This window comes from Periplaneta americana, chromosome 8 (genome assembly GCF_040183065.1).
Source record: "Periplaneta americana isolate PAMFEO1 chromosome 8, P.americana_PAMFEO1_priV1, whole genome shotgun sequence".
Lineage (NCBI taxonomy): Eukaryota > Metazoa > Arthropoda > Insecta > Blattodea > Blattidae > Periplaneta > Periplaneta americana.
In genome coordinates, this window is record NC_091124.1 from 131,709,548 (window position 1) to 131,734,961 (window position 25,414).

At 35.2% G+C, this 25,414-nt stretch overlaps 1 protein-coding gene across 6 annotated transcripts in view; it reads right to left on the minus strand.

Annotated features, from left to right (window-relative positions):
* The window catches only part of lobo (lost boys), a 782,641-nt gene that overhangs the window by 111,003 nt on the left and 646,224 nt on the right, over positions 1-25,414 (minus strand). For 5 of the 6 annotated variants that reach the window (XM_069833633.1, XM_069833631.1, XM_069833630.1 and 2 more), the window contains one exon: positions 7,136-7,330. In XM_069833633.1, coding sequence (XP_069689734.1) covers positions 7,136-7,330 — 195 coding nt within the window. Of the gene's footprint in view, positions 1-7,135; positions 7,331-17,828; positions 18,116-25,414 lie in introns of those variants that run through there. The other variant, XM_069833634.1, reaches the window with a different exon arrangement.

The following is a 25,414-nucleotide window of genomic DNA, read 5'->3' on the forward strand; positions in this document are numbered from 1 at the left end:
TGTATACAGTATGAGGATAATTTAATTTACAAGTATCTGCACACCTCGTGTAGAGCCTCCCATTACAGCTGCATTGTTGTACATCTGTGAAATTAAATTTACTTCTACTTATTGTCATTAATGCCAAGTCTTTCAAGTTGGTTTATGATGACAGAATCCACAATTTTGGCGTCATATTTAGTGGAAGCAATGATATTCCGAAACCTTTTTACAAGTTTGTCATTCACAATGTATGGTATATTAAAAACTAGAACCATCTGAAATATATTGGAGACATCACTAGTTTCGTCTGTTGTAACAGGTTAAAAAATTGGGTTCTCTGATTTATCGTTTTATCTCTTCATCAAATACAACATGATTTACAGGATTTTATTCGCCTTCTCCATGTGAACTTTAAAGAGAAAAGCCAATTCTGCACTAAAATGAATTAAACCCTTAAAAACACTAGGAGTCAAAGACAAACAGACTTGTTCTGTCCCCACAATGATAATCCAAATGCGCAACAAAATATAACGCAATTAATAATATTATATTTAAAATTTATCTTTGTGCTTCACTTTCTCATTATGCACGGGAATTGCTTTCTACATCTACTCTCCAATTGATATGCTATATTTACTGACAAAAAAGTGTCAATCTTAACACATTCTTTAAACTACTAGTATGTGAGTCTTCGAAGATTCGTGCTTATTTTATGCATCAATATTGGTTTATATTATCTGGCACAAACAATTTTTCCACAGATTTTCTCCACCGAACAACAAGCATAGAGCGTATTCCGAATCTCAGCGCTGAGCAATCTGATGGCAACACGGTGTCCTGAATTTCAATGATGACGTCACTGATGCTCCACCAGTGTCGCACTGGTGCCATCAGCTTGCAGAGGTGGTAGCAGTCTCCATCAGCCGCCATCAGTGAATCTGATTGGTTCTTGTATAGGGCGGGAATTAGCAGACGAATGACATCGTGCACTGTTGTGTCATGGTGGTGTGTTCTGCTTTGGTTCTGCTGTATTGTTTGTAATGAGCACAACGTAAAAACAATATGTTAATGGCTTATGAGCGAACATGTCAACGGACCAGTTATTACTACTGGTTCAAGAAATAAATTGTTTATGCTCTCTTTTCTTTGAACGAGATGACAGTACGGAAATTTCGCAAAATCTTGCTAGCGTAGCACAGACAACAACTTCTACAGCCACCATGACAGCCGTCGAACCTTCCAGCAGTTTTGTTCCTATTTCGCTGCAGCATGACATCATTCTTGTCCACCAGTCCTGTGAGATTCGAAATACGCTGATAAAAAACTGTGCAATGAATGTTTTCATAACAATAAAACAACGATATATATTTTCATAAACTACCTTCTTAAATGTCCTTGTAAACTGTCTATTTTTACTTTTCACTGTCTCTACATTATTCAAGGATGAAGTAGACCTACCAAGCTTACTAATTTCTAAGTTCTCTTCTGTATGTGTAGATTGCAGTAAAAAGAGTTCCAATATTAGACTGTAGTGAAAATACCGGTACCAGACCTAATACACTTGCTTAGGCTTTAATCAAGAACTCTACATACATTTTAACACACTGTTCCTAACAAAATCTAAGTGACTGAGTAACAAACAAGTGACTATATTATTTTTCCCACTGTTTATTATTAATATTATTTTATAAGTCCTTTAAGTACTCAGGGGGTTTCTCTCTCTATTTCTGTGACGAAGAGCTTCCAGAGTTACTCTGGGCAGACTCCTTGAGGCATAAAAGTTGTTTCTTCAGAATTATCCAAAAGATCAGGTTGTTCCATCGATGATCCTTGAGTGGTGGGATTTAGAGGCTCATTGTTATTTGGCAGTGAAGTTTCAACATAAATATCCACAGAATTGTCTGCAGGAGCCAAACGCGTGGTAGAAACAGTAACCTCTTCCCATCAGACTGTCTGACAATAGTATAGTTAGAATTTGCTTCTATTAAGTCCACTTCTTCAACTAGTGGATAATATTTGCTTTGACTTAAGCCTAAATGTTTCTCTTCAATACCCGGTGACATTAACCAAGTAAGTAGAGATCTTCCATTAGGGGAGTGACGAGGGTGATGAAACATATGCTCAAGAGGGTTTTCACTAGTGCAGTGCATAACAAAGAGCGAATAGAATGCAATACATCAAGCAGAGCATGTTTGTTTTATGGATATCTGTTTTGATTTTCAAGCTAGAGTTACTGTTCTTCAAATTAGGTACCATCCAATTATAGCGCTCAATCTGTCCATTTCCTTGCGGATTACACATGTCAACAACAGTTTTTGTGTCGACAAACAAAATGCTGATTATTACCAAGTCTGATGGCTGATTACGAATATGTAATCAGGTTTTTTACCATTACGTCAGATTTCTGAGCACTCAACAATGTTATATTTTATGAAAAGCCATAAATACAGTGCAGACGCAAAGTAACTAGATATTAATTGGCTGTATCATTTTTAATACCGATAGAACCATAATGAAAATAGTGTGTACATATAAATCATTAAATACAGTTTGAACTTTTGTGCGTCTGTATTACAGGTGGTGGGCATGAGAGGTGGTTTGCGCAACAATAGCAAAGATGGTCGATCACCTGTTTGTTTGCAAGCACAGATTGCTGCACACTATGAAGTTGTTCTCGTTCAGAGATGGTGTTATACGGTGAAAGGAAGGAATGCTACAATCCGTCCAGAGACAATAAGAATTGGAAGCACGAACTCTCAATACCCCTACACATACTGGCAGTAATTTATATAATAAACTTCCCCCACATGTCAAGGCACATAACAATTGTATGTTTAAGAAATCTGTTAAAAACATATTACTGACACACATGCCAATGTGCACAAAGGAATATTTGAATATAAAGTTTTAAATTTTAACCATTTATTCTTGTGAGTACTGCCCTTCTGTTCTCTCTTGTTTCATGTGCCTGGAGATCCTACTGGACGAGAGGCAGCATCAAGACTCAGAAGAAAGAAAATCAATTGCCTGCTAGTGTGTGATTACAAAATAATTAATTGTGTATCTCTTAAAATAAACTCAGCATCTTATTTACAAGTAACTATTCTAGTGTGTTATGCATTACTGACAGAATTAGTAGTATTAGTAGTACGTTATTTGCTTAGTGATTAAATACATTATATTCTAAGTAACTAGTATTCTATTAAATAAGCATGTGACATGTTACCATAGATTAAGATGACTGTAAAATTATTATATCATTGTTAGATTAATGTACACCGACGATGCCTTGAATAATTGTATTCCAACGGTTAATAATCAACCTACCTACCTACTGTCCAAATTTCACGAGAAGATCCCTGCGAGGGGTGATGGTCCTTTCGGGGTAAGAGGAGAGTAAGCCAGTGACTCGGTGTTCTTGAAGGAGCAGGTGGATGGGAGTGATGTAATTGGCTGGCTGGTACAAACAAGGCTCGGTCAATGGCAGGCCAGTTCAGGTTATAAGAGTGGGGGAAAAAACTCGCATTCCTTGCTCGGCTCTTCTCGTGAAACGCGGACCATACTTACCTACTAACCCACCTACCTACCTATCTACAGTCTCTAAACACACACTTTCATCTCAAACAGCAGAAATAACTAAAATGCTCTCTCAATTAATATCACTCATTAAAAGAATTGTATTCCAATGGATACCATCCCATTGTGGAATCCTGGGAAACGAGAATGTGGATGCTTTAGCAAAGAAGGGCAGCACTGCTATCTGTTACTAAATCTATGTATTACTCTGTGAAAAGATTTATTAAATCTACATACTTAGACTTCAACAACAAAATTTGATAACACAATCCCAAGGGAAAAAATGGAACTCTCTGCATCATAACCCACAGTTAATTCCCGATTTACCACGAAAATAGTCTGTAGCTGCATTTAGATTGGTAACAGGCCATGATTGTTTGGCCAAACACCTGCATAGAATTAGAATATATCAGTCCCCTAACTGCTCATTGTGCAACTCAAACCAAGAAATGGATTCGGAACACCTCAAAATCTGTGCTTCAATGGCTGACCATGATAATATCTTTGAAAAATATTGGAGTGCAAGAGATCAAATGACTTTATTAGACATAAAAAAACAACAACAACATTATTTAATGTAGGTACTGTATTTAGAGTATATATATATATATATATATATATATATATATATATATATATATATATCGTCCATGGTCTGGAATTTAGGTTAAGTTTAGATTTAAGACCTCTCCTGGCACCACATCATCATAATCATCCTATCACATCATCGGGGTAATGTAACTCCGCCTTCCAGAAGTGGGTTACAACTAAGCCATGGCCAGGAGAGAAGACCAGAAATGTCGAAAAGACAACCTGGTGGCATTGGATTTAATATATATATATATATATATATATGTAGTGTATGAATCCTACAACATATTGGATGTGCTATTATACAAATATTTAGGTACCAGTACATAGAAAATATTGATAAATGAGTGCGAAATATGTATCCCGAAAATGACGCGGTTTGTAATATATTAGAAATGCCGTTTTGTAGACTTAACTATGAGGATAAAAAAGATCTTTTAATTCTGAACGACTACAGTTCCATTTGTTCTTAGTTTTAAAAAGTGCTAAGAAAATAGAGGTATTGTATAAAATAACTTTAAAAAATTCTGATAAAAGAAGTTTTTCTGTTTGAAAAGATTGAGCATTTCACTCAGAATGCTACATTACAGGAGACACTTTCATCATTAGCTCCATAGCTTTGCATAGAGATATATAGAGATTATCTAACCTGACAATGTCATATCCAGGCCTTGTACACTGGTTTCTGACAAATAAATATTATTATTGAATAATTTGAATAATTTCGAGGGAAAAATTGTTCCCAGGCTGGGCATCGAACCCAGGACCTTTGGTTTAACGTACCAACGTTCTACCAACTGAGATACCCGGGAACTCTACCCGACACCAATCCAATTTTTCCCTCTGTATCCACAGACCTCAAAGTGGGCTGACAACCGTCAAGCAACCAACTTCGAGTGCACACTAACTCCGTGTGACTTAAATTGTGGTTTTCTGTTAACGAACAATGACGTGTATTATGCAAACCAAGATTTAAGGTATAACTCCCTGTAAAGTTGATTTAAATAATTTCGAGGAAAAAATTGTTCTGAGGCCAGGCATCGAACCCAGGACCTTTGGTTTAACATACCAACGCTCTACCAACTGAGCAACCTGGGAACTCTACCTGACACAGATCCAATTTTTCCCTCTGTATCCACAGACCTCAAAGTGGGCTGACAACCGTCAAGCAACCAACTTCGAATGTGTTGGTAAGTTAAACCAAAGGTCCCGAGTTCGATGCCCGGCCCCAGAACAATTTTTCCCTCGAAATTATTCAACTCAACTTTTCAGAGAGTTATACCTGAAATCTTGTTTTGCATAATACGCGTCACTGTTCGTTAACAGAAAACCACAATTTAAGTCACACGGAGTTAGTGTGCACTCGAAGTTGGTTGCTTGACGGTTGTCAGCCCACTTTGAGGTCTGTGGATACAGAGGGAAAAATTGGATCGGTGTCGGGTAGAGTTCCCGGGTATTTCAGTTGGTAGAGTGTTGGTACGTTAAACCAAAGGTCCCGGGTTCGATGCCCGGTCCTGGAACAATTTTTCCCTCGAAATTATTCAAATCAACTTTACAGGGAGTTATACCTGAAATCTTGATTTGCAATTATTATTATTATTATTATTATTATTATTATTATTATTATTATTATTATTATTATTATTATTGTCCACCCTCAGTTAAACTCAGACATTTTATGAAGACAACATCGACAGGTTTGCTGGTGAATTGACTTTGTAAGCAAGAAATCGGGTGAGTCCAGAAATAAATTAATTTTCCTATTAGCATATGTTCTAGAACTAGTAAAATTGTACGTAATTTACGAATAGTAGGCCTACTCATTATATTGGTAAAAACTGTTCATGCATTTGTGTATGTGAACAGCACTTCACCTATTTTATTTACAGTGAGCCACTACTGGTTTGATGATATGATCTTGAATAGCATAGCCAAACAGATTTACAGAAGTGCAAGAAAATTTGCATTTGTTTTCATTTAAGATGATACAAGTGTGATTATATCAAGCAAACAATATGTTTCATTTTATAAACACTTCTAATATCAGTACAGTGTTGAATCTAATCAATGAATGTTTTAATGCAAATAAATTAGCCCTTAACATTGATAAAACCAGTGTAATCAAATTTAACAGGCCTACACATAATATTTGCTCTGTGTTCCTATAATATTAGGTTTCATGGAACTGACATCAAATAATTTATAAGCACAAGTTTCTTCGTGTGAAATTGGTTGGTCACTTAAATTGAAAAACAAACATAGAATATAATCACTCCTAAATTAAGCTCTGTCTGTTATGCAATAAGATCCTTTATCTTCTATGGGCAATATGAACATTCTTAAAATTGCTTACTTTCATGCTATAATGAAATTCTGAGTACTGGTAATATTCTGGGACAAGTAATTTGAAGCTAAAGCTCTAAGGATAATAACAGGTGCCTATAAAAGGATAGGTAGTATCACGTAAAAATATTTTCCAACATATATAAATATTGACCGCACCTTGTAAATAGGCTTACCATATATATCAGTATTCTTTTTTTGGTAGTGCTTTATGTTAGAAATCAAGATGCATTTAGTACTTAACAAAACATTCATAATTTTAATACAAGACACAAATCAGATCTCCATCTACTCTCTGTTAGTCTCACAATCAGCTGTTATAAAAACTGAGTACACTATTCATGTATTACTGTCTTCAGTGCATTGCCTATTAATCTATTATTATATTAAAGCTGTGAAGGTCAAAAAAAAAAAAAAAGCTTTAGAACAGAATCAACAAAATTTCTCCATACTCGTACATTCTACTCAAGTATGAATTGTTTATGCTTGTAAATTGATTTAATCTGGTTGCTATGTTCTGCATATTTTCATATAAATGTTCATTTGTACTACATATCAAAGCTATCACGTTTATGTAAGATCTATGTTACATCAAAGTTGTAATGAAAAAGAAAAATGAAAATGTTTATTACAGGCTACCCACCAGTGTGAAGTCAGGAAGACCAGGACACAAAATTCTTGTCTGATCGAATTTGCAGAACTCCCTTGTAGAATAGCCAGACGCAACATAAGCATCATATCCCGATCCAATAAGGAAAGAAGTAAGGAGTATACTGTATTCAAAAATATTTCCTTTCTGTCTTTCCATCACTGCAGTAGGCGAAAACAACTTTTCTGGCTGTAACAGAGAATAAAAAACTTACATCACAGTGATACGGTAGTTTTGTTGTTGTTATCATATGCAAACAGTTTGAACTGTTTTGACTTGACTTTTCGAGGACTGGACCAGGAACGGATACATGTACTTAGGTTTATATTGACCCTTGTGCAATCTGTATATACAACAATTGTCCAAGTCTGACAGATGGCATTCGTGGATCTGATGCCATTCTGTCTCAACTCTGATAGAGCCAGGTAACATTCCTAGGCCTAGACCTGCTAAGACTCAGCAGGGCCCAGAGCTCCAGGCTCTTCCTATGTCTTTATTGAAATTGAACCACCCCCCTCCCCAAGACTTCACATCAGCCTTTTTTTTTAATTAGGTATTTCAGCTGATAAATGAAATAAGGGGGAATGGAAAGAGTGAGTGAAATGAAAGAAGGAAACGGGAGTAACCCGAGAAAACATTCTTCAATGCCTGATCGTCCACCACAAATTCCATCATGACCTGGCTGAAGCTCGATCCTGAGCTGTTTCGACGGATTTGTATTTGGTGTCACTGTCTTTAGAAAAATTAAACAATATTGACAAATCGTAATGTTATATATGCTGGTAATTGTTTAATTATCAAGCGGATTACTAAAAATGTAATAACCTTTTATTCGTGTTGGTCAGAGTAAATGGTGTAAAAGATAATAATATCCGAGCATTACTACACCTAATCAAATCTAGGAGCTTTAGTTCGTATAACAGCATCATTTTGAAACAAGAACCACGATCAAGCCAAAGTGTATGCAACCGACGTTGTTTTCCTGATTTGGGACATTGAGCCGAGGAAATAATGGCCGGTTCTTTCCCCCCCCCCCCTCCATTGCAGATATCGCTAATTAGTAACATCAGACTTAAGATGCATACAAACAATTATTGTTCTTCCTATGACAGATATCATCAAGTGAGATTTACTGCTTGATAATAGATGTAAGTTACATATCAGCCAGAATCTCATTCAGAGGTAATACCGGTACTTAACTATGATGAACTGGCAAGAAGAGCCAATATAATAACAGCAAGAGAATGTGTTTCCAGCAGTTCCTGATAAGTTACAGTGTCAAAAGATTAAATTGCTAAGTTGTTATGATCTCAAAGAGAAGAGAAAAGGATGATTGTCTTTGTTGTAGATTTTTTGTAAGCGAGAGGTAATTTTTATGTAAGTTGGTGTTTTTTGTGTAATAAAAACAATCTTCCATATCAGTCAAAGTCACTTTTCGTTTTTTCAAATCTTCAAAACTGTCCGAAATCAATCCACATGATGTAATACATACTATAATATTGTAACTTTTTTTTTTCAAAACAATAATGTAATTTTATTCTCACAACAGTAATCACTTTCTACAATTTAGTTTAAACACTCCCGTCAACAATGGAATTTCCACTCCACACAGCAACACAGTATTCGTTATTGCACTCCACAGACGACAATGACAATTCACTTGGATTATTGCGAGCAACAATGTACTCCTAATCTCAACTAATGTTCACAAAACACTATTTACAACACAAAACTGTCAGTTCTCAGTTCGTTTGCCTTGGTTAGTTCTTCTAGCTCAGTCATTCAAGTTCACAGTATCTCGAACCCAAGATCTTCAGAGACAGTCCATTGAATTTCGAACTCGGGTCCCCCAACTGCGGTCCACTGCACTCGAACTCAGGACTTCCGGCGACAGTCCACTGGACGCTCACACAGCTGTGGACACACTCAAGTCGAACTCTGGTCTCGAAGCTGGCTTCACTGCTACACAAGAGTGGCTGGCTCGCTGTCCAAAAACTAGCAACGACTGCCGTCAGCTCGCTTGCGTCTCCTATTTATCAGTAGACCATAGTTTCGGGAAAGTACGATGCCGGAAATTTCTACAGATGCCGAGAAGATGGCGCCTCTCGACTTCTCTAGATTTCTTCCCTCAGTCGCAGGTGCATTACTTCCCCCTCTCTGCCGCGGAACAGCATGCCGCCTCCTCGCGCCCCCTCTCATCTGCCGGACGCGCACGAATTTCCCCGAAGTGCCGAGAATATTCGGTCTGCCGTCACAATATAAAAAAATAATGAGTGTCTGAAGTCACCTCCATGTGTGGGGTGACATCAGACAACATTTGTGGTTTTTAAATATAATCATCTTCAAGATGTCTACCGGAGTAGTGGACGAAACGTTTGGTTGTAATACCAACAGATCACGGCCCTCTAGCCTGGAAAATACCCATCCTATTAACTAAAACCATTCTCCTTTCTCTTAAATTTTCTAATGAGAACATTAACAAAATTTGTCTAATGGTATTGAGAGATTCATTATCCATTTTACACAATCACTTGTATAACACTACGTAATATTTTCTTTTTATTTCATTTCATTACTCTTCATTGTACTTTCATCTCATGTTTCTCCGAAATCAAATTGTATTTTATTTTTAAATTTATCATTGTTCTGTATTCTCTCCACAAATCATATTGTATTTTATTTTTAATTTAACCTCTGCTTTGTATTCTGGATCCTAGTGGTCAGCCGTAGATGTCAGCTAGATGTCCCAAATTGTGGAATTTGTGTTTCTGATCCTGCTTGGGTCCTATTTATGTTACTTCATATTGTTGTACAGAAAATGAATTTAAGAGAGACTCTAACACAATAACTTCTTGCGTCTTTGATAAGTTGAATACTCCTGATATGTCTTCTTACAAGAAAGTGCGATTAATATCTTGTGGATGTGCTGCACAAAATAAACATTCAACTTTTGTTGGTATGTGCATTTTCTGGGTTTCACAAAAGCCCCACCATATATGTAGGAAATGGAGATGTTTTTTCCAGTCACTGGTCATAGCTATATTCTTCCGGATTGGGTATTTGGAAACATAGAAATGAAAAAATGAAAATTAAAAAGATAGAAGTTATAGTACACCTGAAACAATATATGGTATAATTTCAACTCCTGCAACATTGAAATCAGTAGGAAAAGACTCCAATGTTGTTGACTTTAAGAATTGTATGAAAAAAGCATTACGAAATCCTGGCTCATAGCATTTTCTTCTTTTGTGTTGTTCTGTATTCTATCACATAATTTTTGTATTTCATGTATATTATTGAAACCTGGTTGAGTGGAAGAGAAGGCCTTATGGCCTTAACTATACAAAATGAATTATTAGACAGCAGGCCTAAGTATGAGGTACCAGTATACATCAAAGATCTGAAGTAGGACATTAATTCTACAGATTTTGTGGCTGTGCAGGCTGACGAAACAACAGACATAACCTGTAAAAGTCAATTTGTTATTATTTTGAGATACATAAAAGGTGTAAACCTGTGGAAAGTTTTCTTTCTTTCAAAGAGGTAAACAATCGCACAGCTAATGGTCTGAGCGAGGTTCTAAAACAAAGTCAACAACCTTTCAATTTAAAAAATGAACTCATAGCTCAAGCATATGATGGTGCTGTAGTAATGAATGGAAACCAGGGTGGGGTCCAGACTTTGATGCAGAAAACATTTCCCTATGCGAAATTTGTTCACTGCTACACCCACCAACTTAATCTAGTTTTTAAATATGCATGTTCAAAACTCATTAAATCAGTGAAGTTGTTTTTTTCAAATATTACTGGGTTCACAACCTTATTCTCCACTTTACCTAAACACAGTGACCTACTGCGATTTGTGAGCAGTAAGAGCATACCAACCGTTTCAGCAATACAATGGAACTTTCAGTCCCGAGTTGTATCCTCCATTAAGGGAAATAAAGCAGAGCTATTGAAATGCTTCGAAAGGATTGAAGAGGAAGGTGATTCAGATGAATGGGATGGCCTAAAAAACTTGTTAATTAATAATGAATTTTTGTTTTTCCTAAATTTCTTTTATGACTTGATGAAACATGTTGATATATTATATAATATAATACAGATGCAAACTGGAAATAGATTGAGCATATCTTATGCATATTCTATGCATGGAAATAAGAGAGAACACTAACAGATATGAAATAAATGTCGATGATGAAGAAGAATGTTCATTTCCTCCAAGGAAAAGGCTAAAACTCAGTAGGCAAGTAAATCTGTCGGCAGATGTCAAACAAGTATGCAATATCATTATCAACTAATTCAATGGACATTTCCTGCAAACACATATATTTGTCAACTTTAATATAGCCTATTTGATCCAAATAAATTTGCTTCCTACAGAGATAAGTTCACCATCGACTTGGCTAATATTTTCGTAAAAAATTACAGTCCATTAATTTCGAAAGAAAAATTTATTAATGAATTATCAGTGATCTATCGAAATGATACATTTAAAGACATTTCCTCTTTTTGTGATTTGTTCAATTTTTTTAAGGATTACTCCTTTGAAGATTCATTCTCTGAGTCAGAACGATCCTTTGAAGATTCATTCTCTGAGTCAGAATGGAGTTTCAGTACATTAAACAGGATAAAAACATTTCTCAGAAACAACATAGGTCAATATAGGCTGAATTCGTTGGCTTTCTGTTCTATTCATAAAGAGCATCTCCATCAAATTCCGAACTTCAGGAACACGGTCATCGAAAAGTTTTCAGCCAGAAGGACAGACAAACACATCTTCTTTATAAATAATTCTGCAAATTGCTGAGTTTAATGTTGGAGTTGCGTTATTATGTTGTTGATAGTTTTACTTCTATTATGGTGAACTAATTTTTAAGCAGAAACAATCAACTAAAATTAAATAAAAAATCTTGATGCATTATTTAACATATACTGCAATTTTTTTAAATATCTGGCTCCACCAACGAAAATGATCATTAGCCGCCACTGCATAAAACTTCCACAAAATATCTAAGAACTTAATTTGTGAAAATAAAAAAAGAGGTAAAGAACATTTTATTAACACATAGGCCTATGCTATTTTGCACAAATGAATATCTAAATTTAAAATTTTAGTAATTAACATTCTCTCCTTGATACTGCCCTTGATCATTTTATGTTTCAGGTAACCTAGAGTTGAAGTCAAGACTGGAAAAATGAAACAGAGAAGAAACTGAATAGAACAGTGGCTACTGAAGGTCTAGCTTATATATTTAAGAATGCTTTTTTTTTTTTTTTTTTTTGCATGTCATTTAGTACGGTATTAAGTTGTACAGTAATTACCTTGTATAATCCATATTGATGTAGATTCATTTTCCGGGCTGAGAGGCCGTGGTCTATTAGTTGGTTTTATACCAGACGTCTGGTATAAAACCAACTAATAGACCACGGCCTCTCAGCCCGGAAAATTAATCTACATCTATAGACTCCGGCCGTGAAAGCCTACACTGCAAGATAATCCATATTGTTTTTCACTTTCAATGTAGCCTATATTTAAAGAAATTGTAGTTTTGTATGCGAAACTTATTTAGAATTAAGTTTATTTGTATTATATTGTATGTTATATCATTTTTCTTGTGTACTGACGATGCCATGAATGCCTGTAATTCTATTGGTTAATAAAATAATGGGTTCTCTTTCAATTCTACAAATAAATATTAATGACCTAATGTTCTCTCAGTATGAGCCAATTTACACAAAATTTTTATGTAAAAAAAACATGTGCGCACGCACGCACGCACACGCACGCACCCACACACACACACACAAAACTTACTTTTGAATAAACAAACACTCAACAACACAACCCAATAATAGAACACCAATATAGCGTGACACATGATTGTGATGGTAGGCTACAAGGCTAGCCTTGTTTAGCATGGAGATGTAGCGAATCGATACTTCCTCCACGGTCTCCCCTCAAGCTTACGAGTCAAGGTCATAGCCATGCCTTTAGAGACTTATGGCCACAAGTCTCACCCCGCACTGAACTCTCGGATCCTGGAATGACTGTTAACAGTGAAAGATCGGAGTTAAATCAAATGTCACGATACAGCAACATAGAGCCAACAGGGAAGATAATAGAAGATTTCATAAATACCACAATCTTTGAACTGATTTAAAACTTTTATTCACTTTTCAGGATCAGGCAGTAAATCCGACCTCTTGCTTGCTTCCTCAGATATTACCCATAACATCAAATGAAACGTTACAGAAGACCCAGGATCTGGCCACAGAGCAATCATTGCCTCCATAAAATTAGACAACATACAAAAGAATAATCACAATTGGAAATTATATTGGAATTTTAAAAAGGGTGATTGGAACAAATACAGAACTACACTAGATAGTAAACTTAAAGAGCATACTGATCAACCAGAACAACCTGACCACATGAACAAACATCTATGCAAAACAATATTAGATTTGCAATCTTAGAAACAGCTAAAAAAAAATGCATACCTCAAGGCCGAGTAAAACATTATAAAACCCTTCTGGAATCCACACTTAGAACAATTGAAATCAGAGAGAGATACCGCCAGAAAGCTAGCAGACAGCACAAAAAATACAAATGATGGAGGAAAAAATGTGCAATACCAGTATTCAAAAGAGAAATTAACACAGCAAAAAGAGAACACTTTCATAATATCTTACAAAAAATGGATTACAAAACAGGCGGGAAAAAAGCATATAAATCTATACAAAAAGTAAATAATGTCCAAAAACAAGAAACCAAAACACCCAGTGTGCACAATAACAAATCCCTGACCAATGACACAATGAGAGCAGAAACTTTTAAAAAACATTATGCTAACTCCCACAAACCTACAAAGTCTACCAAAAATTTAAGAAAGATTTTAAACCAATGTAAAAAAAATAATGTTAATAATTACTACAACATTTCTTCTGAAGAATTTATTATGCAAGAACTAAATATAACAATCAATAGCTTGAGAACCAAAAAATCCCCTGGACCTGATCAGATATACCTATAATTCATAAATAAGAAAAATAGCTAAACAGAAACTTCTTATTCTTTATAATCTATCATGGAAAACAAAAGTACCTGCTGAAAGGAGAAAAGCAATAATCATATCAATCTTAAAGAAAGACAAATTAGCTTCTGACATAAAAAACTACAGACCCATTGCCCTTACCAACATTATAGCAAAAAATCATGGAAAAAATGGTTTCTAACAAGTTAAACTGGTTCTTAGAATCACAAAATTTACTTTCGCCTTGTCAAGCTGGATTCAGAGTTTCATTCAACAAACTAACAAATTCTCCTACTTAGCCAGGAAATTAAAGATTCATTCAATAGAAGAGAAGATACATTAGCAGTCTTTATTGATTTCCAAAGTGCTTACAATTCTATCTGCAGAATATAATTATTAGAAAAAAATGCAAGTTTTGAGTATACAAGGTCAATTATATACTTGGATATCCCACTTCCTAACCCAATGCTTCATTGCTACCAGATACAGAAAGAATACATCTAAATATAGACAGATACACCGTGGCTTACCTCAAGGAGCAGTTCTAAGCAAACATTGTTTAACATTCATTTCAATGATTTGCCAAGTACACTCCAAGAATCTGGAGTAAAATGTGCACTCTTTGCCGATGATCTTGTAATATGGGATTCCACTCCAAAAACTAGCCTTATGAAAGCAAAAAAAGTACAACAATCATTGAATACCCTCTTCAGTACCGAGACAAGTTTACAATTATAAAAAAAAATTTTTAAAAAGTCCACACCTTTGGAGTAACGGTTAGCACGTCTAGCCGTGAAACCAGGTGGCCCGGGTTCGATTCCTGGTCGGGACAAGTTACCTGGTTGAGGTTTTTTCCGGGGTTTTCCCTCAACCCAATATGAGCAAATGCTGGATAACTTACGGTGTTGGACCCCGGACTCATTTCACCGGCATTATCACCTTCATCTCATTCAGACGTTAAATAACCAAAGCTGTTGATAAAGCGTCATAAAATAACCTACTAAAATAAAAATAAATATCATTATAAAAGTGTTTAAAAATCATTTATTGGGTTTTTGGTGATACAAATAGAAACTTTTACCAATCAGAATTTTTGTCACGATCTCTGATCTTGTTTTATGCTAGGTATCATATATGATACCTTAGGATTTTATGAGGACTTTTTGGTTAACTACAGGACTTTATTTTGTATCCATTCAGTTTTATTTATTTTACAAAAATGCATACAAATTGCTTACAAATACTGAAAGGGAATGTAGAATACATTATTGCAGACTTTCATACAATTGAACATTTATACACTGTATATTTATTATCATAATTAGTTATATATAAAAAAAAATAAAAAAATTATATATGTGTTACAAAATACAATATAGTCAAATTCTCAATGTTCATGATGATATAAATTTATAAGTACTCCAAAAAATAGTTTAATATATATGCACAAGTTAGAAACCATTTTTTATGAAATTCCAAGAAACAGTTCCGTTCTGTCGTAAAACACAAAAACATTTTGCATTCTGTGCATCTGACAAATGTTAAAGACTTACAACCAGGAGTTCTACATTTCGACCTATTTGTTTGCTCTTTATTCATCATCTGTGGTAAATGTAAGGCCTGGTCCAATTTAGCAGCCCTGGGTGGTAAAGCTTTTGGTGTTCTAGGACGCTTCCTTTGGGAAGATCCAGCACTGTCTTCTTCATCCTCCTTTTCCTCCTCATCTTCCTGTTCATCTAATTCATCATGAATGGCAAAGTTCTTTCCATGAAAATATATCAGTTTTCCTGCCACCTCAAACCGAAATAGGACAAAATATCTTTCTTTGCCCAACCAGATTCCATAGCAGCCTGCCTGTATTCAAGCCAGGCTACTGCAATAGCAAAATCAACACGAATTGTCCATTTTTTTGTCCTCCCTCTCATGGCATACTTTCCCAACACCCTATCCAAGAGATCAACTCCCCCCATGTATGAATTGTACATCTTCACTGTTGCAGGGTGAGGAATTTGGATGTAAGCCTTATCCTTTTTTGACCAGCGCTTACAGTCTTCCAGTGGTTCCACACTGAAATCTGTTGATGCCAGAAAAATGGCCCTATTGTCAAACCACTTGAGGACAGTTAGTTTGCCGTCATTTCTCACCACTTGATAGTAGCTAACCCTAACTTCTTTCTTCATATCAGTGTCGCTTTGAAATTGTACCTTTTCTGGTACACGACTAATCATTATTGTTCCAGTTGCCGAAATGTTTCTTAGGATCAAGCAGTCAAGTAGCTCAACAGAAGTAAAATATCTATCTATGAAAATAGACGACCCAGGTGGCAAAGAATCTGCAAGTTTCAGAACAACTCGGCCACCCACATCAAGCTTTTCTGGAACAGTGCTTTTCTCTGAAGATATTTCCATGAAGTCAAGAGGTAGGCCAGAAGGGGTTGGCGAAACAAAATTCTTCAATTCCACAGGATGTGGCTTTCCTTTGATATATTGGCGCATGCGCACATGTTCGTGAAATGGGATCATCTGTTCATCGATTGAAACATTTTTAGTTCTGCGATGTTGTAGACATGCATCTCTAATACTATTTAACATTGATCTCACCTTCCAGAAACTGTCCTGCTTTTGATCCTGAGAAACAGAGTTGTCATCAACAACCTTAATACCTCTGTGGAGCAAATAAAATCTATCTCTGGCCATATTTTCTGCTACCAGCGGGTTCTGCTCTCCCAACACATCCTTAGTCTTGGGAAGCCCAAGAGCGCAGCTACAATACTAATGCCCCAAAACTTTCTAATTTCTCGTCCAGTGCAGTTTAGAGACTTCCCGGTTAGAGATACATGCTTCAAATTTGTGAACTGCGCCATTTCATCAAAAAATTAAGTTCGCAGGTACTTACTGAAGTACTCGAAAGGATCGTTTACTTCTGATAGTTCAGGTGATGAAACATTCTCAAAAGTCAATGGCGACTGGAATCTAAAAAAAAAATAATAAAATAAAATAAATAAATAAAAAAGAACAAAAAACAAAATTTTATAAGAATCTAATACTTATTTCCATCTCCCTCTATTTGTAACTGTAGATATGTTTAGTCACAATTTCTAACAACTTACTCATTTTTGTGCCTCCAAATAACGGCCCTTCGTTGTATCTCCGCAAGAGTTAACGACTCATCTTCGGAATCAGATGAACTTTCATCGATTACAGGAGTTGGAGGTCTAGGAACTATGATATCTTCATCATTGTTTTCTTCGTCCTCAATCTCAAAATCAGAAATATTGGGATTGATGTTGTTGACAAGTTCAGTTATTTCGTTGATAGTCAAGACTAAAATAAATCATACATAACCTCACATTCTCATAATGATATAAGCACATTGTGAAGATTAATATATTGTAAAGAATGATATTTTGAATTATACAAGCATGGAATAGCAGATATCACGCATACACAACGTAATGTATTCTATTTATTACACAAAATTATAGTAATGGGATTTATAAAAAGTCATGCTAGTGACCAAAGGCATCACCAATGATACCTCATAAGGGGTGTAAGAATGTATCAACCAGTGGCGAAGCTACGTGGAGGCAATTGAGGCAATGCCTACCCAGAAAAAACCTCAAGATAAAGAATTATAAATAAGCCTACTAACATAAATTTGTAGACCGTAATAATTGTTGTGATTGAGAAAATCAGCTGTTTTTATCGGCCGCAAGATAGTGGCACATGTCAACGATAAAATCTGTCTGTTGTGCACGGCCAGGATGATGGGCATCTGCGAGTGAGACAATTTCTCGCTTGCCTCTTCTGCCACTTCAACAGGCTTTGGCTTTACGACAGGGATTGGAGGGGACGGAAAATAGCGTGAGATTGTTTGAATTTCTAGCAACCCCCTCCACGTCGCAAGGAGGCATGTCTCACGACCAACCACAGTGACCAACAAAGAAAATTTAAACTTTCTCTTGCTTGCAGTTATAGTGTTGCCAATTTATGGTAGCTACATCTAGCTATTTTTAACTAATTTTCAGCGGCAACATAGATGAAAGTTTTGTATTGCATTATTTTTTTTTGTTAATTTAGCGAGTTTTTAAAGCCCTCTTAGCGACAGGAGTAAACATTTTCTCCATTGATAGCATATTTATAGTGAATTTTTACTGCTGTTTAAGGACTTTATCACAAACACTGTTGGCAACACTGCTTTAGTGGGAAATGCTCCTTTTGATTTAATCGGCGCAAAAGTTACTCAAGACCATTTTTGTTGTTAGAATTAAGTGTGAGTTTACTAGATTGTGCCCGAAATAATGAGTGAGTGAAGATCATTTTTGTATTATTTTGTGAGAATTAGGTGTATTTGTCCCCTCAAAGACTTTTAGATTATATTGTCCTAAATGGCCTGGAAAGTGTATATGTGGAAGTGTTCAAATCAGAGCCTTCTTCAGTTACAAGCCGGAGCCATACGTCGGCAACACTGTAATTAACTGTCAGCCGGAGGCCGACCATGCAGTACACGTGTTTGTGCTAATGCCGATTTTCAACAGTAATCTCACTAGACGTTTTGATTTATCTAGAGAAAATCAAAACTCGAGTGGGATTTAATTGACTATTACACGATTAGAAGAAAGTATATAAAGATTAGAAGTAACGAAGTACTCCAATACAATAAAATATTAATTGACTTACGAAAATACAACTGTCTTCAAATGTATTATTGTACCATCTCAACATTACAAATATTACGCTAGATGCATGCTAGATGGCAGTAGTGTCTTTATACAGACACTGTAATGGTTACTATTCAATAAATCTTAATATTAAACAATCTCTGATACGTGACTATCCATAATATATAGCTGAAGTTCTTTTTATCCTCTCAGAGCAGAAGCTATAACATAACCTAACTAATATACACAAGTGTTAGAAAAGTTTTAATTAACAACGATGACATAAAAAATAAACATGAATAATTTTAAAAGGAATAATTATTGAATGTACAATTTTCAAATTTTAATGTGGTTGGTGGTTCAATTGATGTTATATTGGACGTGTGCGTAATAGAAGTGGAACTCGTTGATTTAGGCCTACATGGTGTATTCAACTTATTCAGAATTTCCGAATGAATAATTTTAAAAGGAATAATTATTGAATGTACAATTTTCAAATTTGAATGTGGTTGGTGGTTCAATTGATGTTATATTGGACGTGTGCATAATAGAAGTGGAACTCGTTGATTTAGGCCTACTTGATGTATTCAACTTATTCAGAATTTCCGAATGAATAATTTTAAAAGGAATAATGATTGAATGTACAATTTTCAAATTTGAATGTGGTTGGTGGTTCAATTGATGTTATATTGGACGTGTGCGTAATAGAAGTGGAACTCGTTGATTTAGGCCAACATGGTGTATTCAACTTATTCAGAATTTCCGAATGAATAATTTTAAAAGGAATAATTATTGAATGTACAATTTTCAAATTTGAATGTGGTTGGTGGTTCAATTGATGTTATATTGGACGTGTGCATAATAGAAGTGGAACTCGTTGATTTAGGCCTACATGGTGTATTCAACTTATTCAGGATTTCCGAATGGTGCTCTTCATTTATTTGTAAATCGGATTTCAGAAGATGCATAGGTATGATCAGTGATTTTTATTAATTCTTGTTCTTGAATTCCAATGCGAGTCATATTTGAAACTGCTGTGCATCAACTGGAGTGGTTTGTAATTTTATATATATTTTTGACGTCCAGACCAGCGCAGTTTCAAATGTTGGCAAACAAAAAAACAAATGCTAGGGACGCGATAAAATTAAACAAATGCTAGGGACGCGATAAAATTGTGCGATAAGCAGCCATGATTGGTTGAAATACGTCCTTTCGTACCGTTTTATTGGTCAAAAGTAGTATGACGTAATAAGAGTGTAATAGTCAATGTAAATTAATGTTACAATATAAGTGTGTGTCGATGGAATTATGTTCGCGGTCGTACCAAACGTTCATTATTGATGTATTATAAACTATGTGCGTGTTGGCAATAAAATCAAGACAATAAATGAAAAAAAAAAATTGGTTGCAGTCTTTGGAAATTTTTACGGTTAGTGATGACAAAGTAAATAATAAATATTGTATTAACTACATTTTTATAGTCTTACTTGTGGTTTGTGATGTATCAGAATTCTAGCCAAATTGTTGGGTCTCGCCTGCTGTATCAATAAAGTTACGCCGTTGATTTTCAAGTTCATTGTAAACAGCTGGTTTGTGATCCCATAAAATAAGTTGCAGTTTTGAAGATTCGGAGTGCCTGCTATACGTCAGAATTATCTATAATTTGTAGATGCATACACTCACTTTGTTGGTTTTCAAGTTTCATTTATTAATATTATTCCTTTTGTAATAAATCAGTTATAACATGTTTCTTTTCACTTCGTATTTACAGGATTTAAAGTTCGCTAAGTTTAAGCTAATTGGCACATACTTAATAGATAATGATGTGTTTTGTTACGTATGTTGAAGGTATTTTTCTTAATTTTTTCATAGATCTTTATACTTGGCCTTGGCTTATTTAAAATTATACTTTTTAAACATTTATAACAAATAATTTAGGATAACAGTATTGTTATGATGACTGGCGAGGTTCAAACTAAAACTGGCTTCCTGGGTATCGGAAATATTTATTGAAAAGCACGACAGATCACATGGAATTAAAATGTAGGCTTATACGATAGGCCTATTCTAGATCTTTCACGTCAGAGGTGAAACAACATAAAGCGACAAAACATTGTCAATTTAATAGCCACATAATGGTTAATTGATTTGAATAGGGTATTGCGAAAGTACGTCGTTATTTTATTTATTTTTGGTAGAAGTAACATTTCTTTAAGTATTTATTTATTTTCCCTAGTACCATCAATTGAAAACACGTATGATTTTAATTCTTTTTGAAGTTATAAGTGGCTGTATGCAAGTACTTAGGCGCTATTCTGAAATTCAAATAAAATACCATTTCGGATCCATAATAAATTACGTACATCAATACGCTGAATCTTGATCATATGCACTTAGTCTTGTATCAATTAATGTCGAAAATGTACATGTGACAACGAAATCAAAGCACTAAAACGTCAAACGTCATGCCTTTATTTCGCCTCCGCCCGCCTCCACTCTGCGTTGCCAAACCTACCCGTGCTCCGGCTTGTAACTGAAGATGGCTCTGGTTCAAATTAGTTCGTTTTTAACTTTTCCTGTGACCACAGTCGCTTCTGAAAGGAGTATGAGTACTATGAAAAGAATAAAAACATACGTAATTTTGATCAATGTAAGACTCAGCTGTCTTAGTGCCATTGCCATTGAGAAAAAGCTAGTGAAAGAACTGATGAGTGACCAGATGTTCAAGGATCGTGTCATTGACAATTTTTCCACCAAGAAAACTCGCCGTTTGGAACTACTGAACAAAAAAATTTAAGGTAAGACTTTCTGCCTACCCACTCTTTAAATACTGGCTTCGCCACTGGTATCAACAAATAAAGTTGTTTCATTTAACATGTAACAAATCAACAAAATTACCTTCGCTTTTCTCCGCCATGCTGCTGACTAGACGATACAGAGCTCAATGAGACGATAATATGATAAATTCCAACGAGTTAGAAAGAGAAAGTTATAGAGTGGTCATTGCGCCGCCATGTTTGAAGAAAATTGAACGACCGTCCGCCATGAACTTATGCGCCCAAACAAAGTGGGCGTGGCATTAGAATCGTCAGCTGTCAAAATTTCGTTTGCATAAATCAGTTAAACTGAAGTGGAAAAACCTAGTATTTCGTCAAATACGTGCTAGGAACTTAATCTAAACTTATCCACACTAAATTTAAAACACTTGAGCTATTCCTAGAAGGAATGCTTAAAAGAATAACCTAAGCAAAATTGTCATGTATAGTATGACAAGAAGCCCTAGCAAATATACTGAAGAAAATGTTAATATTTCTAGGTTCTTTTAAGTGCAATATGCAAGATTGCCTATAAAATGAACGAGTATGATTCGGATGTTTTTATAAAATTGTTTTCCTAGTCTCTAAACGTTGCAAAACTTGAGCTATTCCTAGAAGGGATGCTTAAAAGAATAACCTAAGGAAAATTGTCATGTATAGTATGACCAGAAGCCCTAGCAAATATACTGAAGAAAATGTTAATATTTCTAGGTTCTTTTAAATGCAACCTGCAAGATTGCCTATAACATGAACGACTATGATTCGGATGTTTTTATAAAATTGTTTTCCCAGTCTCTAAACGTTGCAAAACTATTTAGGCCTATTATACCATAAGATATAGAATGAAAGTAGGCCCTAACTGTAGTAAACAACCTTTACCGCCAAGCTTGTAACGTGGGTAAAACATGGCCAAACACGCTTTCAGTTTTTTTTTTTTTTACAGTAGAGTATAATTATTATCGAAATGTGAACGTGAGGCCAACAGCCGTCTGGTCTGTCTGAGCCTTTCAAGGGCTGTGGCACCACAGATTATTATTAGTGTATAATTGAGCACCCACGTACAATAATGGGGTAAGAAGTTACGAAATATATTTATACTTACCCCATTAGTGCACGTGGGTGATCAATTATGTTCTTTCATGTCCTTCCAGTCAAAATACTAACAATACGACCTACCCCAGAGTTTTGCGTTATTTTGGATGCGAGTATCGACATACAATTTTAATATTTGATTGCTATTATTGGGTTTGAAACGAAATTGTAGCGGTTTTATCCGTATTTAGTTTAACTTTATTACTAGTGAACCATTTATTTGATTAATCGTTTATCTTCGAAATAGGCCTACTTTTTATAAGCTACAGCTCATCGTCTTCTTCTATAAGCAGTAAGGACAGAAGGAGCAGAAATAAAGGATGCCGGTGTTGAAATACAATTTTAATATTGTATTGCTATTTGTTTTTCACTGGGTCTGAAATGAAATCGTAGTGGTTTTATCCGTATTTAGTTTAAGTACATTACCAGTGAACCATTTATTTTGTTTATGCCGTGCGTTGTTACACATGTATGCGTGAAAAAAAAAAAAATGCTGCTAATTAACAAAACTATAGACTTAACTTCATAAAATTTACATGAATTTGATATATCAGTTGTATTTTTCCTTTTGACATTGCAGTTATATGGAGCACACACAACAGGCATGTTTTTTCTTCGTTTCTTTGTACTTCTTACCTCCGTTATACAACATTGTAAGCAGACGAATTTTTATAAAGGTGGGCACTTAGTTCAGATATGCCGTGTTTCGCGGTGGCACCGCAAAGAGCGCTGTACAGGACAACATGGCCACTCTATAGTCACAGTCTAGTATACACAGTCGCGAAGCTCAATACGTAGTAAATATGCAAACATTATATAGTTGCTCACCACTAGGATCGCTAATATCGCCTCATTACAGGCAATGCAAAATAGTACCGTCACAATCTATTGTTTCTAGCACCCTCAAAACTCAAGCTTCGTAACTGTATATAGTAGACTGTGCTATAGTCTTCTCTTTCTAACTCGTTGATAAATTCCAACGAGTTAAATAAATTCTATCTGCTAGTGAAATCTAGTGGCAAGAAAATTAAACAAGAACAACGTGTTCTTTTGGAGAAATTAACACCTTCCTTCCATTACTGAAATATTAAATGCATAAAGTTAATTTATTATTTTAATGAAGTATATTAAATTGCACCATAAACTCGAAGATACCTGTAAGAAGTAAGTTAATATAATTTTTGTTTGTGCAAAACGAACTGAAATTTACTATAATAGCTTCACTCATTCAAGATTATAGCGATAATTAACTATGAAACCAATAAATATTAATTTTCATTTCCCTTTACAACAATAATAATGGAAATATGAATTAATGGAGTAACTTACGTGTACCGGTAGTTGTAGTGTAGGCTTACGTAGTTAACAAAGTGGAATGAGGTTAAGCAATAATAATCACACCAGAATTGGAAATAAAACGTGATCAATAAATTTTATTGTAACAGACTTTTTCTACTTCTCTAGTAAAGCAACAAATAAAAATAACAAAATTAACAGCTATAATTAAAAACATATCATTTCAAAGAAAAAAGTAGGCCTAAGCAATAATAATCCCACCAGAATTGAAAATAAAACGTGATCAATAAATTTCATTAAAACAAACTTAATTTTTCTACGTCTTTAGTAAAATAACACATAAAAATAATAACAAAATTAATAGCTACAATTGAAAATATATCCTTTGAAAAAAAAAAGTAGACCTAACCTTTATTTCTCTGGAAATTTAGCAGCCTAAGTGACAGAACTTTAACCGGTATCTAATGTCCTTTCGGTTAGATTGAAACATTTCATTGTGAAATTTAAGAATATAATGTATTCAAACAGTCACAAAGAACTTCAAAATTAAGAGTTTTGTTTCTGCACAGCATTCTTGTGGAAACCCAGGAACCTTTCTGAATCTTTCGGAAATCGGAAAAAGGATAACTCTGGCCTCTTTCTCTTACTGTTGCTACAATTTATTGCACTACAAACGGCTCCTCCTTGTCGCATATTATTATTCCAATTATTATATTTTAGCCATTAACATTTTCATTACAACCAATAACGAACATTTCACAAGCATCAATGTGAAATACGCAACGAGCTAGCACTCGATAGAAATACGACATAGTCCAAAGTCGACCATGGACAGTCTATTGTTTCTAGTTGCTAATTGCTTGGAGCGCTTTATCACGAGATTTGCAAAAAAACACCTCAAGCTTCGCGACTGTATATAGTAGACTGTTTCTTCGATATAGAAGGGTTCCCTTGACATTTCGTAGCATAGTCGTGATGGAGCATATTTTGATATGGATAGGGCTCTTTTAATAAATGTTGCCTTCACTCGTTCTATGCGTTTTAAATTGCTCTTTGTAAGGTTCTCCCATATGATGTTCAGACCATATTGCAATATAGGGCTGATTTTGACTTTGAATAATGTCATGGCTGTGTCTAGCGATAATTTGCTTACATGCTGTATTTCATGCATTGCTTTTATAGCATGTATGGTTCTTTCGTTTACATGTTGTGTATACGTATCCCCATGCGTTTGGAGGGTGATTCCCAAGTACTTGAATTGGGTTACATTTTGCAGCTCCCTGTGCTCCAGACGGAATGTATCTTCAGCTGCTATTCTTCCTCCTCGGCGGAAGATCATGGATACGGTTTTGTCTACATTGATGGCTAATTCG